Source organism: Phyllostomus hastatus, unplaced genomic scaffold (genome assembly GCF_019186645.2).
Source record: "Phyllostomus hastatus isolate PE091 unplaced genomic scaffold, TTU_PhHast_1.1 phas_scaffold_317, whole genome shotgun sequence".
Lineage (NCBI taxonomy): Eukaryota > Metazoa > Chordata > Mammalia > Chiroptera > Phyllostomidae > Phyllostomus > Phyllostomus hastatus.
Window position 1 is genome coordinate 725,704 of NW_025334023.1, and position 25,899 is coordinate 751,602.

At 42.7% G+C, this 25,899-nt stretch overlaps 2 protein-coding genes across 4 annotated transcripts in view; both read right to left on the minus strand.

Moving 5' to 3' along the window:
* Window positions 1-8,207, minus strand: part of RRM1 (ribonucleotide reductase catalytic subunit M1) — a 46,949-nt gene extending 38,742 nt beyond the window's left edge. Inside the window, exons 1-2 of the mRNA XM_045818258.1 lie at window positions 7,944-8,207; window positions 1,725-1,813 (exon numbers count right to left, since the gene is read on the minus strand). Coding sequence (XP_045674214.1) covers window positions 1,725-1,813; window positions 7,944-7,962 — 108 coding nt within the window. The 5' untranslated portion in view covers window positions 7,963-8,207. The remainder of the gene's footprint in view (window positions 1-1,724; window positions 1,814-7,943) is intronic.
* A 2,108-nt stretch (window positions 8,208-10,315) lies between these two features.
* The window catches only part of STIM1 (stromal interaction molecule 1), a 180,401-nt gene continuing 164,817 nt past the window's right edge, over window positions 10,316-25,899 (minus strand). The window contains exons 8-13 of one of the 3 annotated variants that reach the window (XM_045817897.1): window positions 20,901-21,068; window positions 20,295-20,395; window positions 19,783-20,018; window positions 18,512-18,604; window positions 16,750-16,816; window positions 10,316-12,203 (exon numbers count right to left, since the gene is read on the minus strand). In XM_045817897.1, the coding sequence (XP_045673853.1) occupies window positions 11,687-12,203; window positions 16,750-16,816; window positions 18,512-18,604; window positions 19,783-20,018; window positions 20,295-20,395; window positions 20,901-21,068 (1,182 nt within the window). In that variant the 3' untranslated portion in view covers window positions 10,316-11,686. Of the gene's footprint in view, window positions 12,204-16,413; window positions 16,817-18,511; window positions 18,605-19,782; window positions 20,019-20,294; window positions 20,396-20,900; window positions 21,069-25,899 lie in introns of all 3 variants that reach the window. The other 2 variants (XM_045817896.1, XM_045817898.1) reach the window with 2 other exon arrangements.

Genomic DNA, 25,899 nt, shown 5'->3' on the forward strand with positions numbered 1-25,899 from the left:
CATCGATGTAAGAGAGAAACATCGATCAGTTGCCTCCCATTCACACCTGGGCTGGGGACCAAACCCACAATCCAGGCCTTGTGTCCTGACTAGAATCAAACTGGTGACCTTTCACTTTGCAGGACAACACCCAACCAACTAATCCACTCCAGTCTGGGAAAAAGGTTCCTCTTTTAAAAATATACAATGCACAAGTTATTACCATACATTTTTAGGAAGAACAAATACTAAGTTGTACATATGCGTTTACTGAATTTTTTTTTAAAAAGCTTAATCCAACAGAAAACGAATGTACTGGCCAGTTAACCAAAACATGTCCCCTTCAAAAACAGTGTGTATAATTACTAGTTTACAATCTATTCTAATTATATTTTACCCAAGACCAAGTTGTGCTCCTGATCACTTTCTTCTCAGATCTGCCATACAAATTATATTCAGTAAAAGAGTAGTGAAGTCTTCTAAATAGTTTCTGATGCTTCATGCCAAGTAATCAGAACTCAGGATAAAATAACATTTGTGTGCTATGCCAGATATAACAACATACAGACTTTTCCAGTTGAATCTACCCTAGAAAGCATGAGTCGGCTATAGCAGCACCCTTGTACCGTGAAATGTAGCACTGCATGAGGCAACAGATGGTCTTAAAGTCAAGAAATCTTGGCTCTTCTCGCTATACCCCCACTAACTTGTCTAAATCACTCCCCTCCCTCTCTTTGGATCTTTCTTATCAACAAAATAAGGAAGATGAAGTAGGATGATCTCTCAAGTTCATTCCAACTCTAACATTCTATTATTCTAATTATTGTCCAGAATTCCTAAATATAAAAGAGAATTTATATAATAGGATACTTTAAAGTTGTATACAATTACTTTCTTTTGACAATTTTGGTAAATTCACTATCAAGTGTCTATTTATATATGTGCCAAGCATTGTGGATATCACAAGAATAAGATACAGCCCACGCTCAATTCTAGAAAAGGACAGAGACATGTCATTAATTTCCACATTACGTGGTTAATGTTATGAGGCCGGCACAAGTGCTACAGAAGTACAGATCAAATACCTAAATAATGCTGGGGCAATATGGGTGGGTTTGGAAAAAAGGTTCTTAAATACTCCATTTTAGGAAGATGATTTTGGAAGCCATGTTGAAGATGCATTTGAAGAGGGCAAGATTAGAGGAAGACCAGGAGAATACTTCAGAGACCATTAGAGGCAGCAGTCTAGATAAGGAGTGGAGGACTTATAGAAGATAAGGAGAGAGGCAGAGTGACTTGCTTATGAATAGTTTGCTCTCTTTAATTTTAATGTTGTCTATGAAATCTATTTTGTATTACTTAAATGTGGTCTTTCTACATAGATAACAAAAAAGCAAATTTCAAACCAGTTTCTACCCAAGTGACCACAATTCCAGAACGAGCTTTACTCTAGGCTTTTTCTCTTATGAATAAAACAAGTTACTCAAGGAAGTCTCTAACAAAAAATGTCAATATCAAGTTTTCTTTTTTGCTCATTTTTTAGTTCTCTGAAAAGTCAGAATTCACAGGCTAGAGCCAAAATTTAGGAAAAAAGTTCTATGCAATGAATTCACATTTTATATTCAAGGCCATAAGCAGAACATCAAACCAAAATATATATCAAGTGAGAGAAAGGCCAGAGATAAGAGACAAGTAAAAAGAACACATGAAGCAAGGAACACAAGACAGAAGTCGTATTTACTTACAGGATCAACAAAGTCCATGTTGAGTCCATAACAAAGTTTCTGGATTCGAGATGTTATTTTGTCGAACATGACCCGCTCTTGGCGGCCATCTGAACAATCAAACCATACAATTCATGTTAGCACTTATAGCAATGTCAAAGAATCAAATGTAATCAACACATGAACTTTTTAAACTGCCCAATACAAAAGGCTATTTCAACATAAAAGATTCAGACCTCCCAGTAGATTCACCAAGATATTATTTTTGTATCTTCAAAAAAATAGCAATTCTATTCTGAAAGTCTTCATTTCCCTCACATTATAAATCAGATGAATTTTTACAATAACTTCCCAAATGATGTTTCTCCTCTTGTCCCATATGGCAGCCAGAATTATTCTTTAAAACTTAAATCAAAATCATCATTACCCTGTCCAAATTGCCAATAGTTGTTGATCATTGCCTTCCATATCAAAGTAAAAATTTTTATAATACTCTATAGAATCCCCTTATCCATGAGATACATTCCAAGAACCCCAATGAATGCCTGAAACCACATATATTACTGAACCCTATATGTATTTTATTTTTTCCTCTACATACCTTTCTCCTTAATCAACTTAACTGTGCAGAAAATGTGGCAGTAGTGTGCTCATCAGCAAATGTAGCCTTTCCAGTAATTTTTATATTTTTCAGTCCAAACCTATGCTTGAATCTGTGTAACCACTCATTAATTGCAGTAAATGGCTTGGTGCCACTTGTTTCACAGGATTCCTCACTGAAATGTTCATATAGGCTTGATGATTTCTGATCAGCAACATGCTGACATCAATCAGAACATGTTCTTTGTTGGTGTTTTCCATCCACAAATAAAATGCCTTTTCCATCGTAACTAAGCATTTATCATGCATTGTTAATGTAACTTTTACAATCTCAGGTTCCACAACAAAACATGGATATTTTTTTTCCTTCTCCAATTTCACAGATAGAAGGTTCATTCTTACCACAGATCTTGGAAACCTCAGTAGATGTTTTTCTAAGTCGAGAACTTGCACACTTAAAGGAAGCACTTTGCAGCTTCCCTTTGGCACATCTGACTCACCAGCATCAATTCTCTTGTGCTTTGGAACCATTAAGTAAAATAAAGGTCACATGAACACACTGATACTTCAACAGGCATCTGATAAGAGACAGTTAAGTAGCGCACACAGCATGAATATGCTGGATAAAGAGATGATTCACATCTCCAATGAGATGAAGCCAGATGGCACAAGATTTCAACAGCTACTCAGAACAGCTCACAATTTAAAACTTATGATTTATTTTTTATTTCTGGAATTTTCCATTTAATATTTTTGGATCATGGTTGACTGCAGGCAACTGAAACCACAGAAAGTGAAACCACAAATAAAGGGGGACTACTGTATTTTTTTATTGTGATTCTCCCCACCAATCCACTAGAATATAACTACCAAAAGAAAAAAAATTTTGCATGTTTTATTTATACCTTGTTTTACTTGCATATGATCCCCAGTGCCCAGACCAAGGACTAAGACCTAGCACACAGGAGATACTCAATCTTTTACTGACTGCTAAATGATTTACAAACCTATCTCCATTCCAACACCTTCATGATAAAATTGGCTTAGATACTCGCCTAGGGTAATTATTGATTTTGAATTTATTACACATAAAGAAGTACTTCTTTCCATTTGTAACTCAAGACAATCTTCCAGAGGCAGCCTTAGTTTTAGTATTTTGAGGATATGGAACAAATACATGTAGACCTTATCTAGTTGGTCTTTTTATGATTTTGAACTTAGATCATATTCCTCTTTGTCCTTTCTAACAAAAAGTTTTATTATCATGGGTTCAACTTCAAATAGTAGTTCACCCAGCCTCTATTTACTCTTACCAGGAATAGTGGATATATACAACCATTAAATAACTTTAACCTTAGGCAACTTACATAACATAATTAGTCTGTAAATCTAAAAATAAAAGGCCAAAATACGAGGTAATAAGCATTTATTTGAAATCCAAGAATAGCTATTCTGGAAAGCATTGGTTTAGGCAGAAACCCAAATAGTCTTCCTATTAAGAGGTAAAGGCAAAAGGTATTTATGACAAAGGGGACAGAGACAATTACATAAATAGAAGGAAGGAATTTCTATAGGTACAGATAAGCTAACATAACGATGCTAATTTTAAAGAATGTTTTTAACTTTCAGTCCAGCAGTCATAGTAGCTGCTTTCTTGTTATCTTTACTAATAGTTGTTTGGGATACAATGTTGATTTAGGTCCAATCCAAAGGTTATTCTGCCCAGTTTTCACATTCTAAAGAGTTGAAGAATAAGACAAGCAAGGCACTTCCCCTGGGATGGCAGTTCCAACACCATTTTAAATTGGCTCCATATATATATATATATTTTTTAAAGATTTTATTTACTTATTTTATTATTATTATTTTTTTAGAGAGGGAAGGGAGGGAGGGAGAGAGAGAGAGAAACATCAATGTGCAGTTGCTGGGGGTCATGGCCTACAACCTAGGCATGTACCCTGACTGGGAATTAAAGAACCTGAGACATTTTGGTTCGAAGCCCGTGCTCAATCCACTGAGCTACACCAGCCAGGGCTGCTCCATATATATTATTTTCACATTTCCCCCTTTTGATCAAGATCTTTCCTTGAGAGCATCATTAAAAACAGGTAGCAATGTCAAAAATGGGAAAACGGTATCAAAAATAGAAAGCAATATTGGTCAGTTAAAAGTACTGTTGGTCCCTCATCACCAGGAAGATTCATTCCCAGTATGTCATGTCCCATATAGGAGGGAAAGAGGTTTTCTTTTTTCTTAGGAGCTTTAGGCTGCATTTGAACAACAGCATCAAAACAGAAGAAGACTTTACTGTCATGTTTAAGGGCAAACATATTCTGCAGTTCTTGAGGTTTCTCCTATGAAGTCTCATAGGCCTTGGTGATCATCTCAAAATGCTGAGTAACCATTATTAGAGTGCCTGCTGTCTTTATAATATCAAGCTGTGCAAAACAAAGTTTTATAACAGTAAAAATCCCTGTAGTAGCAAACAAAATGCTAAGTGTAATTTGCAGAATAGATCTGAAACAGGAGGCCATACCTGAGATGAGTCAGATGAAGATATTAAAGAATCATGAAGTGTCGGTGGGCTCTGTATTTAATCATTTGGTTTGTGCCTAGACTACATGTAGTTTTATCTTTATTTCACCAGAGGTGTTTTATTCTAAGTACAACAAAAAAATGTTAACAACAGCAAAACCCCACCTTGTTTAGCTAGAATATGGTCAAGCACAATTCTATTGTCTAAGATGACTGTACAAGATAATTTAAAGATTTTTCCTGTTTTGGCAGTAGCCCCAGCAATTTCCTCTCAGATTGTTGAAAAATGTCTAATGATGTATTTATTTATTGTAATGTCTTCCCAATGAAAAAGTGTTTTTTCTAAATCTAGTACCTTTACTGAGGTAGACATCGCCAGGTATTAAACATCCTTGACTATGTGTGTAGCCAGTTACACATTTTGACCTGTGACATAGATTTAAAGATACCCAATGTTGTTATCTTCCTAGACAGAAATTAAGGCAAAAGGAAGTAGGTATTATAGTTGTTAGCACTTGGCCTCTCATATTATTTGGAGATAAGAAGGAAAGGAATTATAGGAAAAACGGGAAAATTTGTGAGGTCGGAAAGAGCCGAAGCAAAGGAACTGAAGGAAAAAAGGGAAAATGAAGATGTAGATTATATAGGCCTTGTCCAATATCTTGGGTTAGTAGTCCACTACAGATGTCTGCTTCATTTCCTAGTAATTTTAAATTTCAAATCCTATTGGTTGAGCAGTACAGTTAGGTATAAGGGCTTTCTTTAAAAGGAAAACATGAATCCAAGATCTTTGAAAGCAGAAACATCTGCACCTACTCACCACTGTAACCTCAGTGCCCAGCACAGTATCCACACAGATTTGTAAAATAATACAGTGGGCTATAAAGGAGATGAGGGAGGCAGGGAGGGGAAGGGAAGGGGAAAAAGAGAAAGAATCTGGAATAGCAGACAGATTATCAGGGTGCAAATGGATGCTTTAGATTCAGTTTAGAAGGTGTTATTTTATAAATTTTTGTTTCATGTTTATGTATATATATACATATACATGCATGTGTACTAAGTCATTGTGTAAAATGTTATTTTTGCCACAAGTTACAATCCAAAATTTTTAAAACACTATACTACTAAATTACAAAACACACTTTACAACTCAATCAACTTCATTGCATTTATTCCAGTGGTTCTCAACTTCCATTTTTTAACCTGACCTCCTTAAGCAATATGATACTCTCCCACAAGAAAAACAGCTCAAGATAGCAGATGAGAAAAATGTATCTATTATTCCATTCATATGGGTTATTCCTATGTCCCTAACAGCCCCTAAGATCTCTGAAGATGGAAATGCTTCTCCCTCTTTATGTTTCCCTCATAGTAGTTGGCAAGACATTAGCGCATTCAGTAAGTACTTAAAGGTTATCAGTTGCCCTTCTGAATAATTACATTAAAATTAACAAAAACTACTACTACACTGGCATACCAAAAACAAAAAAAGGGAACAAACCCTAGCACATAAAACTTAAAAATAAAATAAACAAATCTAAGTATAATTTTGTATATCAACAAGTCTTGCTGAACACTACTACACTGAAAGATTCTACCAAACCATCTGAATCACATTATGTTCTCTGGAGAAATAATATAAGTCCTGTCTTTTAGAACTTGTATAGGTAGTACTTTTTACAGTATTTGAAAGTGGACCCAAAAGGTTAAAAATTCAACACAAAGGTGTTACCTACTCCAGTAACCTATATGCACATTTTCAATTCATCTCTGTTACTGATTTATCATAAGAGCATCCTCATCCTTCCATACCTTTTTTCTACAGGTCTAAAAAAACTTGATGTACATCTCTGAATCACAGGGCTTAACCAATAAAAGTGCACTATGTATTTTGGTCTTTGGTCTCATCAGCTAAAATGGAGACTAGGGAAATTCAGAAAATGTTCTCAAGATACTAAAGACAGGATGAAGGGCCAACCACTGTCCACTTCTTCATCTCTTGCCTATAGTTAAACCACCTAGCCACAACCAAATCAACTACCTGCCTACCCACAGCACTCATTATATCCTGTATTTTAAAATAATTATTCTCATTCATTCTTTGAGCATGTATTCATGGCAGGTCCAGTGCTAAGCGTGGGCATAAAGTCCCATCTTTGAAACTAAGCCTAGTGGATAAAACAAACATCCAGTCAGCCCACTAGTACTTACCAAGAGCCTACGGTTGTTAAATAACTTTCTTTATTGCTTTAACACAGACAAGTCGATTCAACTCAAAACTTGTTCGTACCTGTCTCACATGGTTCTCTGTTAGAAGTACGTTTTACTCGTTTTCCCCTAACCTCATTAAGCCCTTTCCCTGTCTCTCCTAATTTTACATAGCCAAGCAAAAGGCTGGCGCAAACGAGGTACTCAGCAAGTCTAACGGGAAATAACTGTTGAGGAAGAATACAAGTGCCCAGCTGTCCCGGACCCCATCTAGTCAGATGTCTTCCCCCCCCCCGCCCCCAGCCTCATTCAGTACCGCTTCCCATCACGGGGAAGAGCAGGTAGTCATTGTCCCAAACTCCTCTGGGACTGACTCCTCCTGGGACAAATGGCAACACCCATCCGATAACGGGCAAACTCCAGGGAGATGTCGGTGTGTGAAATCCGGTTTTTTGGACCCGCACCCCTACCTCACCCCACACGAAAGATCAACTCTGCCATCAGTCAGTCACCGAACCTCTCTCTGCACTTCAGTTTCTTAATCTGTTAAGTGGACCTGAGAACCCTACCTCAGGGGCTCGTGGTGAGGAAGAAAATACTGCCTGGAAAGCGCTGAGCGCACCCAGGAACTACTCGGTAAAGGCGAAGGGGTTATTCTTTTGAAATGCCTCTGGATGGCAAAGCTAAGGGGGCGCAGACTGAAGATCCGAGCGGGCGGTGGGGGGAGGGAGAATGAGGGAAGCCCGTAGGCCGTGCAAGGCTGACAAGGCGGGAAGCCGCGGCGGGCAGGGCGGGAAGCGGCGGAGGCGGGCGGGTGCTGCTAACTGCTCCGGCGGCGGCAGCTGCGTCCCCTTACCCGCTCCCCACTACCCCACCGTCCCCTTCCTGGCCTCTCACCTCGCTTGATCACATGCATAGCAGCTATTGGCTGAGGCGGCACGGGTTCGAAACGGGTTTGCAGCGCTGAGGCGCCGGCAGGATCTAGAAGGTTGGTGGAGTGCGAACGGTCGAACTCTGAGGGCTGCTCAGGCGCAGGGAGTTGAGTTGGACCACAGAGCACTTTCCTCTGCAAAGCAAAGGCGCGACAATCCGAATCTCCTTCCCGCTCCCGCCACCCGCGACGCAAATGCGACGCGACGTCGCTCGACTGACGTTACTCAATGCTGCCCGCGCCCCGACCAGTGGGCAGTACTAACAGAACAGAAAGTCAGCGTCGCCCTTAACCTTCCTGAGGAACGTGGGCGGGGCTCCGGAAACCGCTCCTGTCCCACCGCGGCAGAGGATGTGGGCACACCGGATGGGAAGGCTGCTCTGCAGCCTCCATATTAAGTATGGGGCGGGCCCAGCTGACTGCACCTCTCACGCTGTGCTTCAGTTGGTTGGACTCGCGTAGAGGGAACGCTGATCTCTCGCCGCCATGTTGTGTGCTGGCGAAGCCGAGCCTGGGACGGGACCAAGTACGCAGAGCCTGTCAGTCCTGGCCACTCCTCTCTCGGCAGCGTGTCTTTGCTGGGGTTGAAACGATTCGAGTATTTTTGAAATAACTATTAAAAACTAACCATCCAAAAACGCTTTTTCTTGTCTTGACTACAGTGCCATTATAACACGAGACTGCCGTCCGATGTTGGCTTGTGGCCTGGAATCTATACCCGGATGCTGGCCGGAGTCCCAGGGCTCTTGAGGCAGAAGAGAGCCTAGCACTTAAGTCTGATTGGGAGAAAAGACTTTCCTAGGCCAAGGGCGTTTGGATTTTATCCTGACGGAGGTGGGAACCCTGGAAGGGTTTTGAGAAGGGGCGGATCAAGACCCATTTGCTTTTAGATTTCTTCAGTGGATAGTGGCAGAGGCAGGATCAGCAAGAACGCCGTGTGGAGTAGAATAGACATGGCTTGGTGACTAAATGTGGAGAATAAGAGTAGATGAGATATAATATACAAAGCTGATGTAGAAGCTTGTGATTTGGGCTACACGAACTGAATTTTATGAAACTTCATGTGGCATCCCCTCCCTAAAAGCATCAATGATTCCTTTTTCTTTCTAAGGAAAAAAGTGTGGGTTTTTTAATTTATAGTCGTGTAGTAAAGGGAGAAGCCTTAACTTGCCAGATAATTCTTTAGCAGTATGTATTCAGATGCCAGTCTCCCTGTAATTTTTTCATGTGAAAACACTTCTATTTTTTATCTTTCAATTACAGTTTACATTCAATACTTTTTGTATTAGCTTCAAGTGTACAGCATTGTGGTTAGACAATCATATACTTTTAAAAGCGTTCACCCCTATATTTCCAGTACCCACCTGGCAGCGTAGTCATTACAATATTATTGACTATATTTCCTATGCTGTATTTTACATTCCCATGACTATTTTGTAAATACCAATTTGTACTGCTCAACCCCTTCACCTTTTTGACCCAGTCCCCCCACCTGCTTCCTTTTGCAACCATCTGTTCCCTGTATCAGTGAGTCTTCTTCTTTGTTCATTTATATTGTTCTCTAAATTCCACATATAAGTGAAGTCATACGGTATTTCTTCTAGGACCAACTTATTTCACTTAGCATAATACCCTCTACGTCCATCCATGCTGTTGCAAATTGTAAGATTTCTTTTTTATGACTGAATAATATTCCATTGTATATATGTACAGCTATTTTTTAATCCATTTGTGTATGGATGGACACTTGGATTGCTTCCATATCTTGGCTATTGTAAATAACACTTCAATGAACATAGAGATGCATGTATTCTTTTGAATTAGCATTTGGGTTTCTTCATATGTACACCCAAGAAATGGAATCTCTGGGTCATAAGACAGTTTCATTTTTAATTTTTTAAGGACTCTCCATACTGTTTTACACAGTGGCTGCACCAGTCTGCATACCCACCAACAGTGTACAAGGGTTCACCACCTCACCAACACTTGTTGTTTGTTGACCTGTGACATAATTCTAAAAGTCATTGGTCATAGGTGAAGCTAAAGGATAGGTAGGGCCAAGATGGTCCATAGAGGGGACTGCCAGATTTAGCAAATAAAAAAATAGCATGTTCCAAATATTGCATGGGATATAATTATACTAAAAACATTATTATTTGTCTGACACTCAAATTTAACTGGACATCCTGTCTTTCATCTGGTAACTCTACCCAGAGAGCTTTTGGGTATGTGTATTAGAGTTTCATTTTACCTTGGCAAAGCAGAAATAGTTTCTTCATCCTGTGTGCTATGCCACAAAGAGTACAGAAAACACAATGAGAGTCAAAGCCAGCAGAAGTTAAAATCTCCTACATGCTTTATTGGACTTCAAAGAATCTTATGAAATAACACAGAAAAACCCATGTGAGGGTGTCCAGGGGGTACAAGGCAGTCTGCAGCCTAGCCCCCCTCCTAAGACCAGCCCCAGGTGCCCCTACCCCAGGCTCAAAATAGGATTCTAGAGTAAAGGCATGTCAGGGAGTGGGACAGAGGGGAAAATACCTTTACAGCCATAGCAAAAACAGGTAAGGGAGAGAGTTGTCTGGAGGGTGGGAAGGGTGGGGGGAAGTGGTCACATAGCCACCTTCACCTACACCTTCTTCCTTAACCACAACCTTCCCTAAATTGGCTGTGTCCTTTCTGAGCCTCTAGCCCAGGGTATGCAGTAACATGAAAATGGGGTCTGACAAAGGGAATATATAGTGCAGGCACTTGGGAAATTCAGATTTCTTTTTTTCAATTTTAAACTGTCTTTTGGTTCAAATGCAACAATATCCTGTCCAACAGCTCCAGGGCCTGTTAGATCCCTGTATCATGGCTGAGGCTCCTATGGCCTAAGGAGCAGATTGTCCTGAGCACCAGGATTACCGATGCTTAGGGAGCATTTGGGCAGCACCTCTTGTAGACAAACCCTCCTGCAGTGCAGGAGAGCAGGGATAAGAGGCAGGTATGGGTGAAAAGAGACAAAAGGTGACTGCCTTGTAGCCCCCAACTCTGGCATCTACTCATCCTCCAACTAAAAGAAGTATCTATCCCTTAGCTTGGCCTCTCTTCAAAACTCTCTAGTAACTTTTTCTTTGGGAATTGGTTTCACTTCCTGGAGACCTAAGTGAGCTCCAGGCTGAGGTTTCCTCTGGCCCACCATACTCCCAAAAAACAAACCTCAAATATTAGGCCTTAGAACCCAATTTGGGGCAAAGAGAACCATCATAGGTGGGGTGAAGTAGATCTGAGGCACAAGTGTCAGAAGTTCTTCCCCCCTAGCTGCTAGGGGAACTTGGGGAGTGGTGAGAGGAAGGAACCTGAAAGCAGAAGACAGAAAAACAAGAAACCAAACCTCAAAACTGGGACAGCAGAGACAGAAGCTGGACCTCAGAGGTGGAGCTGGTAGCTGAGGGGACAGCAACTAAGACATGCACTGAAGTGGAGAGGGAGCAATAGCAGCAGCCCATGGTTGGGAGGGAGGCAGGGCAGGCAGGCCATGGTGGTCAGTTAATAAATAATGTTGAAGGACCCAAGGGGGAGGGGGGCAGGTATCTACAGTGCCCAGGCCTCTGGGCCAACCCCTCCCATGCCCCACTCTAGGGGCCAGGTATCTTGGAAGGCAGAGAAGGGGAGGCAGAAGACCAAGGAAGGACAAGCTGTCCTGCCACTGCCACCCTCATCCTGCCTACTTCTTAAGAGGCTTCTTAAAGATTTTGAGGGGAAACTTCTTCCGGCCTGGGCTGGAGTCTGCCTCCTCGCCAATGGAGCTATTATCCTCCTCAGCCATGGCCTTCTTGCCAGCCAGGTGGGGAATGCGTGTATTTCGACTGGCCTGCAGAGCTCGGCTGTCCCCAGCTGGAGATGGTGTGTCTGGGTCTGGGGAACTGGGACTCTGAGAATGGGAAGAATCCAGAGGTGGAGAGCCACCAGGTGGGGATGAGGGGCTCAGCTCCATCAGGCTGTGGGCCTTGTCCAGCCCATGGTTCAGCGCCAGTAGTGCTTTCTTGGCCAGGACAGGGCTGTCAGGCAGTTTCTCCACCGCAGATCCTGGGTGGACCCCCTCAATCTGCCGGTGGCTGCCATTGGAAGTCATGGCATTGAGAGCCTCATCTGCAGCACGAACCATCTGAGGAGGCTTGGGGGCCATACGTTGGCGGTCACTCATGTGGAGGGAGGACTCCGAATCGGAATGGGTCAAATCCCTGAAAGACAAGGCAGAGAGGAAGGAAGGAATACATACAGGATGGGGGAGAAGGGGGAAGGGAAAAAGTTGAAAAGGAGAGACAGGAAACATGAAAAGACAGGAAAGGGCATGAAAATGAGGGGGAAGAGAAGGGCAGGAGATAAAATAGGATGAACAGGCATGCAGGAAAGAGAGAGGTATAAGAAACAGAAGGAAGATGAGCAAATCAACAGTACAGGATCCAAAAGGAGGCCGGAACAGGGAATTCAGATAAATTAGAGAAGAGACAGGGAGAAGAGAATAAAATTGGGGAAGAAGAAAGGCACAGGAGAAGCAGGACCAAGGGGAGGAAAAAACAAAAGGGAAGAGTGATGGGGAAAGAACAGACAGACAAGAAGCAAAAACAAATGTCATTATACCATCATCTGTTGGGCAGACAGCTTTCTAATGCCTGGGCCCACCCCTAATGAAAGGCTTGGCCCTAAACTAGCAGCCATAAGCTTTAATGCCACAGGCATCCTCCTCAATAACATCTCTGCTTTCCCATAGCTGCCTAGATTTCTTATGACTCAACCCTAAGCTAATACAGAACCCACATCTTGCTCTGAGTCACCATTTTTCATGCCTTCCTCCCCCACTTACTCCTGGCACACCCTGAGACACATCCAGTCTGGGCCAGGTCCCCCAAAAAACAGGATACATGCAGTAAGTGGGCCTGACCCAGGCTGGGGAGGAGATGGTTAGAACAGCCTTGCAAATAATCTCTCACCCACCCCAAAGGCCAGAATGCTGCCTCTTCCAACCCTCTCACATGTTTCAAAGGGGGGTCAAGAGAAGTGTTTCAAAGTTCAAACCAAAGTCGGTTGGCAGCAGGAAGGGTGGTGTCTTTTTCAAAGCTCTGCTGAAAGGAAGAATGGAGGGAGGTTCAGAAAGACAAGATGTTGGCCTTTAAGGACCAGTAGTTCAGAAGAGCTGCACACTAGAAATCGTAAGGTGTGATTCAATTTAAATCTCTGCCTGAGGTTTGGACAAATCATCTAACCTTTCAGGTCCTCAATTCAGGCCAAATGAAGAAAATACCAATTCAGTTATCTTGCAGAACTGTTTGGAGGATCAAATATGCTGGCAAAGAACTTGGAATAAAGATGATGAGTCCAGGCAAAGCTGAAAGACTCATATGTGGGCCAAACATGAGAGGCTTCTTTGCAAGGCTGAGTTATGGGGACATGGCACCACACACAGGACATGCACATACAGGGGCTAGTCCAGAAAGTCAAGACCCTTTTAGGAGCTAGCAATTCCTAAGAAGGCCACGAACCAGTTCTGGATGTCACCCCTCCTGTCTCTACAGAGCAAAGGGTACATGTGGTGGGGGAGTCCCCTGCCCATCCCTTAATCTTCCTTCTTTCCCAGAGGCCTGAGAACCCACAGTAGAGGCAGAGGAGAGGGCTTAAACATCCAAGTCAGGAAGCTGAAGGGAAAGTGTCTGGAGTGGGGGAGGAGAGCACCACAGGACCTGGAGAAGAGACTTGTGGATCAAAAACTAGGTAGATCTCCAGGCCTCTAAAATACGCAAAAGCGAGAGGTTGGCTCATAGCTATTATACAGGAATGGGTAAAAATAGGTTTATAGTTGTTAGTATGTGAAACACTGAATTTATTCTTGTACTATTATTTATTATTGTAATTATTTTTCACATTGTAAAGCTACTTTTTCCCCACCCTATAGATTTAATTCTTAGTAGAAAACAGTTAACTAAGCAGCCACCTCATTAGTCAGTACCTTCCTAGAAACAAGGGATAGCAGAAGACAATTCCAGCTCCAATTCCCATTCTACAAATACTGTTTCAGCTATATCCTCTAGTGTTTACCAATATTTGGTTTCATAATATCTGATGCTGTCCTTGCTTCTATCTAAATGTGCCCTTGTTTCCCTAAGCCCTAAGGTGATACTCTCCATATCCTGCCTTTTCCACATACATATGAACTACCAGCAAGCATGGTGCCAAGGAAGTTCTGAGGAGCAATTACACTGGGAAAGGGACCCTCTAGGCTGAGGGGGTGAGGATCCTAGGAGCCTACCTTTCTAATGCCAAGGAAGAGAGGTCTCAGGGTTGGGGCCCTCCCAGACAGCTCTATTTAGTTGTGTTTCCCATCTTTCTATGCCTTCCTCATCAGCTGGGGCTCCCAAAGCAAGATAAGAACATGGCAGGAGGCCTGGGTAGATGTAGGAGGGACAAGGTCCACTGAGACAAGCTCACCTTCCCTCCCTGAATCTTTGACACAATTCAGGCCAGTGGTATCCCTCCCCAAAGGCTGGGCTGCCTTGGGCTCCCAACCCAAGCTACTGACCTTACTAGAGAGCCTGTTTGCCTTTAGAGACGATCCTCTGGTGCATGGTGCAAAAGAAAATTAAGTAGTGAACAGGCCAGGTGGATGCAGGTACTTCCCCACCCAACCTCCCCACTGGCCTCGGCTTGGGCCTTGGAGCGTGAGATTCATAGCATCTCCTAGTGCCCCCACACAAACTCAGTCTTCTCCACCTATTTTGGGAGGGGCAGTCTCCCTGCCTAGGCTTTTGGATGAAAATGAAAATGAGAATGAAGATGAGCAGCCCTGCTGAAAGATAATGCTAAAGGCAGTTCCTTTGTAAAAAAAAAAAAAGGAACAGACCTCATGGATAACTATTCAGAGGTCCAAGGGGCAGAGCTAGACAGACTGGTATCCAGAATGAGGCAGAACCCAAACAAAGCAACGGGGGAAGCAGGCTACAGCCCAGAAGCCAGGCCTGTTGGGCCATGGTCACAACTTCAGAGATGAGAGGTTCTTCCACAGAAGAGAGACTTTCTGAGGATCCCTTAAGCTTATTCCAGACAATGTCAAGGCTACTATCCCTGACCCTAGCCTATCATCTTGAAGTATCAGTAGGGCCAGTCCCTACTGGGGGACCAAGCTGTGGGAGACCAAGCTGTGGGAGAAAGCCTTCTACCAATTCTTATCCAATTCACTTACTGAGACCTTGTGGAAGGACAAAAATATCCAACAGAGTATCCTAGAATGGAAAACCAAGTTCTAGTCTATGTCTGGTCTATGTTATGCTCCTAATTAGCTATGGGACCCAGGGAAAACTATTTAACCTTTCAGGGCCTTAACTTCCTGCTCAGAAAGTGACTATTTTAATGCCTGTCCCACCTACAAACTTTTCGTGTTCAAAACCCCTACATGTTTACCCTCTCCTGTTCCCTCATCCACTCAGTCATCCAAGCTAGAAACCCAGGTGTCATCACAGACTCCTCCCTCCCCTTCACTCCTCACAGCCAGTTACCAAATTAATCCTCTCCTTTCCACCCCAAGACCTTGTTACTTCCCCTAGTGCTCTACTATAATGATTTCCAAATTCCTGTTGTCTCCTTCTTTACTTTATATAGACTACTAACATGTTATTTCTAAAACGCAAATCTGACCAATTAACTTCCTTGTAGAAACTCTTCTGCAGTTCTCCACAGCCTAAAGGGTAATGGTCAAAGCCCCTCGTCACTCAGAGCCCTTCATTATTCTAGCTTCATTCTCTACCCCTTCCCACCAACACATATCCAATGTTCTAACCACAAATATCAGATTCTCTTGAATCTCCATGTCTCTGCACATAATGTTACCTCGGCATAGAATACATTTTCTCCTTTGACTGTACACAGGATGTTAGCACAAATGTCATCTCTTTTGTGAAGTGTTCCACCCAAAAACACACTGTTAGTCACTCCCTCCTCAACACCCCCATAGCACTAAGCAAATTGTTCCATAATCATTTATGTACCTCTCCCAGGTCAGAGTATAATTCTGATGGCTGGGCTTGAATCTTATCATCTATGAATCTTCATGCCCAGCAGAGCCTGGCAAAGTAGGTATCAATAAATCTTTGATGAAGAAGTAAAGGAAGTGAGGACTCCACTGAGATAACAGATATAAAAGTGCATAGTTTAGGCAAAAGTGCTATGGGACCATGAGGGAGGGGGTTAGAGTCAGAAAACTCCAAACACAATAGGGAGGAAAGGTGTGAGGAGTCAGGCTGACCCTAAGGAATCCCAGGGCTAGGAAAGGACAGGACAAGGAGAAGATGCCATACTGCACACACCCCCATAGCTGACCAAGCAGCAGCCAGTGGGCCGAGGCCAAGGTATAGGCAACAGAAAGGGAAGGAAGGGAAGAAAGAAAAGAGAGACAGCTGATACCCCATGCTCTCTGAATGCCCAGGCATCACAGCGGTGCTGTCAGAAGTGGGTGTGTCGGGGTAGGGCTCCATCTGGAGGAAGTAGGAAGTGCTTTGGTGGTAATAAACAGGGTGGACATGGATGGTGGTGATGGAGGAGGAGGAGGAAGTGGTGGTGGTGGTGGTGGTGGTGGTAGTGGTGGTGGTGGTGGTAGAAGAACAGGAAGAAGAAGCAGAGGCAGATGGAGAGCTGGTCCCGTGGCCTTCAGAACTGAAAGACTGTCCAGATGAAAGGCTGCGCATTCGCCGCAGAGATGCCCGGCTTGTCAAGAAGTGGCCAGCCTCACCCTCTACCAACCTCTGAGATCCCAGGCCATGCTGTGGCTCCGTCAGGCGCTGCCGGACACTGCTCTGCAGGCTTGGGGCTGCAAGAAGAGTGAAGACAGTGTGAGGAAGGGCCAGATTACTTTGGGCTGGTAGGCAAGCAGGTTTGCCCATGGAGAAATGCCTGCTGGAGACCACTCTGGGCTTCTAGTGACCAGTCTGAAGAATGGGGCACCTCTTCCCCAAAACCTCCCACCAAGGGTTCTAAAAGGGGAAATTGAAAGTGAGGTGCCCAGGTCAGTTTTAGTGGCAATTCCAAAGGAGGGAGGCCAACATTAATATAAAGGGATATGACAAGGCAGTTAGTGGAGGACACAAGCAGGACAAGGTAGGATAGGGGTTTGGGGCAAGGTTCGGGAGAGCATTAAGAACCAGCCTTTTTAGAAAGCCAACCTCAGGAAGTAATTCATGGTTTAGACAAGGATTTATGCACAAACATGTTCATCACATCATTATTAATAATTGCATGAAAGCAAACAAAGGTGGAACAATGGGAAAATGATAATACATCCAACTGAATGTATTAGCTGGAAGGCTATATACCTATTAAAAATGCTGTCTATGAAAAGATTTTAAACACATAAAAATGCTTATTAAAATGCTTAGGGAAATCAAAAGGACACAAAAATTTTATGTAAAAGAAAATATACCTTGAACTATGGAATATAAAAAACTAGTTTGAAACCTAGTTTGGGCCTTTCCACTTCTAGCTGTGATCTTGAGCAGTTGACATCCCTATTTTAATGCCTACCTTATAAAATCTTACAAGGGTGTCTTAAGGCTTCAAGATAATATATTTAAAGTACCTGACACAGTTTATGGCAATCAATAAGTGGTAGTGGTCAGTCTTCATTATCATGACCACATAAAAATTAAAATTTCACAAGAAGATTCAAAGAAAAGGTAGTTAAATAAAGTGGGACTATGGATGCTCATATTTACTCTTTTTACTTCCCAAATTTCCTCTAACAAGCATGTAAACAACAAAGAACCAGCTCTTGGATCAATGCTACAAATCAGGCTCTTGGAAGATGATGGCCGCCATGCCCAGTAAAGGGCTACCTGGGTACCAGGTAACTCAGGAATGTGCTAGAGCATTCCCCTTGGACTTACTCCCAGCCCCAGCTGAAAACAGAATTCACACCTTTGTTTTTTCTCCTCTACCCTGATAGATGGGCCTCCCTGTGTTCTCCCTAAAAATAGGAAAAAGGCCAAGTTACAGGGTGGCAGAAGCCTTGGAAGGGCCACCAGGGAGAGAGCACAATTCCATGGTGATGGAGAGATGGGGAGGCAGGGCTTCTAAGCCTGGTGGCTTCCAAAGAATGAAAGTAGAGTGGAAGAAGAAAAGGAAGCATGGAATAGGGAGGGAGGAAGAAGGAGAAACAGAGAGGAAAAGGGAGAAACATGAAAAAGAGAAAAGAGGGAGAGGATTTTTCCTTTCCTCTTCCCATCCCAGCCCAGCTGGAAGAAGGGCCACCAGGACATCTGTCTAGCTGGGCTAAAATGAGAAGCCTAAGCCTTCCATCACCATGGGTGTTCTCTCTCCACCCCTCATTTGAGCAGGCTGATTCTTCTCACCCCCGAACCCCTCCTTGCAGTTAGTAGGGACAGTGCTTAAGGAATTGAGGGAGTAGGCAGGGGAGTGAAACAGGCAGGAGAAGGGGCCCATGGGGATAGGAGTGTTGGTTTAGTTCCAAAAACTGGAAAAACAAAAGCCCCAAAGGGGCTCCTCAAACCCGGGTATTTCCAGAGGGACTGATCATCCGAGCCGGCGGATGTTGAGCAGAGAGAGCGGTCACTGAACCTACGCCCCATCAACCAGGCAGCATCTGGGGTCCAACAGCCAGGCCAAAAGGAGAAGAGAATCTGATTTACAGAGGGCTTCAGCTTGCTCACTAATGAGATAAGGGAAGGGCCAAGGGGCAAGGGGTAACTCAGAGCTAATGAAGGGTCCTCCCAACCAAAAGAACAAAGAAGCCTTTAATTCAAGGATCACGCTCTGCCTGCCAGTGATCCTAACCGTGTTGCCTTTGAGTAAAAGGCCTGAGAAGATATAAGACCAGGGAGACAAAGAGGCTTGGTCAGAGGCAAAGTATCATTGAAGAAATTTACAAATAAATCCTGTCTGGATTTGGAATCCAGTGTGATTAAAGAGTCAGAAGGAAAGCCGCTAACCCAGCCCCAGTTTTTTGCCATCCCTTCTGCACCCATGAGATAGGGGCCCAGAACAACAGCTTTTCAATAAGGCTCTATTCTATTTATGTAAAATACCCTCTGATCCAGAGAAGATTTTATCCCAGCAAGGGATAAGTTCCTTCATTCACTAAAGGATTCCCATAGAGTGCTATCTCTTTCAACCCTGCTCTACTCAGCTCTTATCACTCACAGGGGAGAAAAGGGAAAGGAAAAACCCAGGACAGAGGGTGGGGAGGTCCAGGAGTTCAGGTGGAAAGCCAGACATGCTTGTGCAGGAGACCCCTCCTGACAAGAATGTCTTTCTGGCTTGGAGGATTTAGGGCTATTATCACCTTAAGGAACTGTTGCTTCCTGAGGTCTCACACAAAAGCCAGAAAGAAACATCATTCCATTCTACTTTAGCAATTAAGAATAAGGAATATAAAATAAAAACAAAAGCAATAAGATAAATCAAATGAGTTAAAATAAATGCCATTTTTAGATCATGAACCACTAAGGAGATTATTGTTATAAAGGTAGATGGAGAGGGGTGGTAAATAAAAGGATTTAAAAAACACAGAGTGAAGGGAGACACACTTAATGCAATAGGCCTAGAAGGGCAGATAGAATATTAAGCAAGGAAAAACCACTCAAAGGACAAGTATAAAGGACTATTCTGATGCGAATTGTGCTTTATTAACCAAGGTCATGAGCTGAACTGTCTTCCTGGGTATCTGCTCCACGTGCTGTTTAAGCATGGCAGTGGCCAATGACTTAGCCTGTCTGTGCATCAAAGGCTTGATCCCTCATCCCCACCCAAAAGGTCACTTACACTGCATGGACAAGGGTGACACAATCTCCTCATCCATGTCATCCACGTCATCAGTCATGATGAAGTGGGCAGGGTTGGGGCGTGTACTGCCCATCCAGCTGGGGTCTATGTTGAGGGCAGCCACCAATGAGTGGATGCCGGGATTATTGACAATCTGGAAGCCACAGAGGATCTCAATCTGCTGCCAGCGGTGCAGGCGCTCCCGGAGTGCTGCCGTCACCTCGCTCAGAGCTTGCCTGAGGACAGATGAAAGAGAATGGCAGGCTGGGCTGCGTGAGGCTCAAAAGTGACCAGGCCTCTTAGATGAACAATTTGAGGGGATATGTGTAAGTAAGAAACACAATTAAATCATAAACTTAAGAGCAAAGTGGGAGCTGGATAAGGGATGGGACAGGAGACCAGAGCTGTTCTGCTACCAATTAGGAAGTAGAACTGGGGTTGGAAGCCCCAAACACCCTCAAACTCTGAGGATGGGATGGCATCACCAGAGCTGGGCAACAGGTGCTACTTACTTAGCCGTTAGGATCTTGTGATCCACATCATCCAGGGAAGAGCTGTGGGCCACGTGGAAAGTGCCAAAGAGTGTGTTTCTCTTCTTTTTTATCTTCTCAGCCTATAAAGGTGAGACCCTCAGATTAAGAAGAGCAGAGATTAGGAGTTGGAAAAATGAGGGATGCTTTTCTGTGGCTGGGTTCTCCTCCTAGCACAGCTTAGGCTGCACAAGAAAAAGGAAGAGAAGATGGGAAAGGGAAAAGGAAGGCAAGAAGAGGGAAAAGAGTAGGGGAAGAAAGAAAATAAAGGAATCAAGAGAAGCACAGGGATCCCCTGACAATACTCTCGCACCAGGACTCTGCCCCCGTGACGGTATAGAGCTGGCAGAGTCTTCCCACTTGTTGCACCTTTCTCAGAAGGCAGGTAGAAGTACCCCCACACCCTCATTCCCTGCTCCAGAAGCTCTAGGACATTATCAGGAGCTGTACATTAGGAAAAGAAATAGCACCCAGCACCAGGATATCTCTTTGCCCAACAGGAAGGATAGAGAGAGGCAGAAAGGAGGAAGGACAGGTGAAAGGGAAGGAGGCAAGGAGAGAAAAGGGCAGCAGGAAGGCATGTCTCACCCCCTCCTTGGCCACCAGCAGCTGCTTCTCGGCATTTTGCTTCTTGATGTTGTAGTACTGCACCTCCACCTCATGCGTCAACTGCAGCCACTTCTGAAGGGCCTCTGGAGCATACCATGAACTATGCGACTCCAGCTCCTTCTCTGCTTTTCTCAAGGCTTCTCGAACCTGTGCAGCCAAGAGGATGTGAGTCCATTTACTACTACACAACCCTCTCCAATGCTTCTACATTATACTTCAGAATTCAGAGTTCTAACCTGCTCTTTTATGTGAGATTTATAATTCTCCCAAGATGGAAAAAAGGCAAAGATTATTCTCTGTATTTTATACACAAGGAAGCAAGCTCAGAGAAGGAAAATAACCTACTCAAGGTCACACAGACAGCATAGTAATCCCCCTTATCCATGAGAAGTAAGTTCCAAGACCCCCAATGGATGTCTCAAACCATGGATCGTGCCACACCCTGTATATACTATGATTTTTCCTATATGGACATACTTCGTTTTATTGCACTTCACTTTATTGTGCTTCAAAAATATTGTGTATTTTACAAAATGAGTGCAAAACACTCTACCAGCAAAGATTACAACTGGCTTTATTGCCATACTCACTTTATTGCAGTGGCCTGGAACCAAACCAACAATATCTTTGAGGCATGCCTGTACATACATACATACAATTTATAGCTTTTCTTTGGCATATCAAATAGCCAGAATCACTATTCTGGCATTTTAGGACCATTAGTAAGTAAAATAAAGGTTTCTTGAACACAAATACTGTGATGCCACAACAGTAATCTGATAACCAGCATGGCTACTAAGTGACCATCTGGCAAGTAACATATACAGTGTGGATACACTGGACAAAGGGATGATTCATGTCCCAGGCAGAACAGAACAGGGCAGTGTGAGATTTCATCACTACTCAGAATGGCGTGCAATTTAAAACTTATGAATTGTTTACTTCTGGAATTTTCCATTTAATGTATTTGGATTGCTTTTGACAGCAGATAACTAAAACTGTAGAAAGCAAAACCTCAGGTAAGAGGGGACTACTGTAGTATCAACCAGAACTCAAACTGAGATTTTTCTGCTGTCAAACTAGATCTCCCTTTTCTCACAATCTCAGCAATCTTCCCTGCTCTCTTGAGGCACACTGTTCAGCTCAGTGAATCATCTTCTTTCCGAGTTGGGATCTGTTCTTGGGCCTCAAGACATCACAATATGGCAAACTTAAAAACAAAGCACTTGATTAGGAATCCATAAATCTGGCTCTGTCCCTGGTCTGTCATTTGGCTGGCTGTGTGACCCTGTGCTTCCTATAGTAGACCTCAACTCGGCGTGAGGAAAGACTTTCTTCTTCTCAAGAGTGAGTGAGCTAAATCTCTCCATTGTGAGAGGTAATGTGAAGAGTTCGTGTTTGTCATAGAACCTTCAGAATGATTACTATTCCAGAAAGGGATTGACCTGAATGATCTCCAAAGTCTTCTCTAGCCCAGAGACTTTATCTATGAGTCTCCCACCAAGCAGGGCACACAGGCTTTGAAGGGCATTCTGCACATGGTGAGAAGACAAGAAGTATACTTACACCTAACACAGGCATTGCCAACAGAGGCCAAGACATGAAAAGACCAATGTGTAAGCATAAATCTCCTCACTGACTTCTTAGCAGAATCATACAATGAAGCAGATAGTCACAAAGCACTCAAGTGAGAAAGGTCTGGAAATACACACAGATAGTACATACACTGGATGCCTTGCAATCTCAGAGATTACCTGTATAGTGATCCACAATCCCCTCATCGAGGCACTGACTGTCCACTGGTCAGAATTCCAGAGAAAAGAGATTGAGAACCATCTCACTGTGCCCAAATTCAGCCAATCAGGCAAGTATCCTATAGCAGGCCTGAGGTTCTCTCCACAGGCTGAGATAAACTAGGAAGGCCTTAACTAAGGACAGAACACCTTTATACCTTAAAGAGCCAAAAAGAGGCTCAAACTTCACTTGGCTTTTGTTCCTTGAAAAAGGAACTATAAAATGGCTCACTCCCACCTTTGAATATTTAAAATGAATAACAGATACTTGAGAGTCTAGTACACCAAGTCTGAAAGTATATGATCAAGTCCTATATTTAAAAAAGTTTGAAGAACAGGATAAGCTAAGAAGGAGAAAATGGAGAGAGAAGAGAGCAGAGAGAGGGAAGTTGAAAGTTGTGGAGGCACACAAAAGGGATGGCCTAATAGGCTCAAAAAAACTTTATTGGGAGAAATAATTAGAAAATAGGGAACAGGGAATGGGGCAATTGGGGGCAAAGAGATAGAGGCAGACATATCTTGTACATACGAGTAACAAATGCCTTTAGAAGACAACAGATAAAGGCTGGGGCAAGTCAGAGTTCACCAGTCCTATTTTTTTATTCTGTGCCTGTGGTTCTCAACTTTGTCACACACTGGAATCCCCTGATACCTGGATTGTACCCTAATTCTGAATACACTGATCCAAGATATTGGCTTGAGCATCAAACAATTTTTAATGCTCTCCAAGTGATTCTAATATGCAGTAAAGTTAACAACCATGGACATATATGTGCTTTAAAGTATTATAACCTGACTTTACTTCCACACAGAATGCACTAGGTCATGGCAAAAGAATAATTCTGATGTAATACAACATCTGGAAAAATCTGTGTAAGTTATGAAAACTTTGAAAGACAAATTATTATAATTATGAAAACTTCTCAAAGAATAAAGCTGGAGAAGCAATAAAGACGAGGTCAGCAGTTATCAAACTGTGATCCAGGAGTACTCAAGTGCCCCCAAGACCCTTTCAGAGGATTTTTAAGGTCAACTTATTTTTATAACAATACTAAAACATTATTTACCTTTTTCATTCTCCTTCTCTCACAACTGAACAGTGGAGTTCTCCAGAGGCTACTTGATGAGTGATATCAAAACAGATTAAGTATAGACACTAATATAAGAACCAGCGGCACCCCAGCCAGTGTCCCATAAACCGAAAGGTTGTATGTAGTTCAATTCCCAGTCAGGGTACATGCCTGGGTTGCAGATTTGGTCCCCTGTTGGGGCACAGAGGAGAGGCAACCAATGATGTTTCTCTTACATTAATGTTTCTCTTCCTTCACTCTCTCCCTCCCTTCCCCTCTCTCTAAAATCAATAAGCATGTCTTTGGGTGAGAGTTAAAAAAAAAAAAATCCAGCAGTGTATTAAGTCAGACATTTAAAATATTTGCATAATTATTTTTTAAAATCATTCTCCTCATTATTTCTACTTTGGAAATATAGTCATTTTTCATAAAAATATAGTATTTGTGTTAACATGTAAGAAATCTAATATACTTCTTTTAAATTAATAAGTATTTTTTTTAATTTTTCCCAGGTCTGATTTCTAACATAGTAAATAGCAACGTTCTGCCACCATGAAAATTCTTTGAGGTCCTAATTAAAGACCAAAGAGTTTGAGAATCACTAGACTAGAAGAACTAAAAATCCAGAAAGGGAAAAGCCTTCCTAGGAGGAGTTGACAACTGCCGCCCATTTTTTTCCCTGAAGGCATTTGATGATTCCAGGAGAGCACTGATAACTGGATCTGGCCAGGTAGGACTCCACTGGGACACAGAAAAACTGGCCTAGCTTTTGTTGACAGTACTAGTGTACTAGTACTAGAGTAACAAATAGCAAATTGAGGGGTTCCCAAGATATATTCAATTCTCTCTGCTGGGCATTTACTGAATCCTGAAGCTGTGCAGGAGAACAGGTAGCCAAACCAAAAACTGGAACAAAATCTCCCATACTTTCATAATACTTAGGAAACAAAATATTGCAAGAAGGAGGGAACTTGCCTCAAACACACACTCTTCTCCTCAAGACAAACATACATTTTTTTTAAAGATTTTATTTATTTATTTTTAGGGAGGGAAGGGAGGGGGAGAGAGAGAGGGACAGAGGGGGACAGAGAGGGGGGGAGAGAGAGAGAGAGAGAGAGAGAGAGAGAGAGAGAGAGAGAGAGAAACATCATTGTGCGGTTGCTGGGGGTTATGGCCTGCAACCCAGGAATGTACCCTAGCTGGGAATCGAACCTGGGACACTTTGGTTCCCAGCCCACGCTCAGTCCACTGAGCTACGCCAGCCAGGGCTCAAACATGAAATTTTGAAGCTATGAAAAGCAGGAGGCTAAAGAGCTAAATTCAAAACCTGCAAGTGGCAGAAATGAATCTCTCACATTTTTTTCAGGGCTGAGAGAAAGAAATCTACCAGCTCTCAATAAAAATATCAGGAAAGGACTTGCCTGAGAAACTGTGATGGATGAGCACTAGACCAAGTCTTACTAAAACTATAACCCAGATTCAACATGGCTCAACCTCTGATTAGCGTGAGGTGATTAGGCCCTCACCCTACACACCTAACAGAATAAAGGGGAAACCCCATATCTGATGCCGGAAAAAATTATTAGGATCTTCTATTTTTTTGTATATACTGTCCAGTATTTAATAAAATAAATTACTAAGTGTGAGATGAGGCTGGAAAATATAACCAATAATCAAGATGAAGCAGTTCTATAAATGATTCAGATATTAAGGTTACCAGACCTGGGCTTTAAAATCAGTATGATTGAAATGTTAAAGAAAATATAGGAACAGACAAACACAATAGATGAAAACATGGACATTTTGGAGAGGGAACCAGAATCTATAAAGAGTAAAATGGACACTCTAGAACTGAAAAATACATTATCTGAGAGGCAGATTCCACTGAATGGGATCAGAGAATACAGGTTTAGAGAACTCAAAGATAGAGCAACAAAAAATAACAAAACTACTAAAGCACAGAGAGAAAAAAAAGGACAGAATTGAGACTGAGACACATGGAATATAGTTAAATGGTTAATACTGGATTCCCAGAAGGAGCGGAGAGAATGGAGCAGAAGCAGTATGTGCACACTTAAGAAAATGCATTCTGTAACTGTAATGTAAAATGTTCTC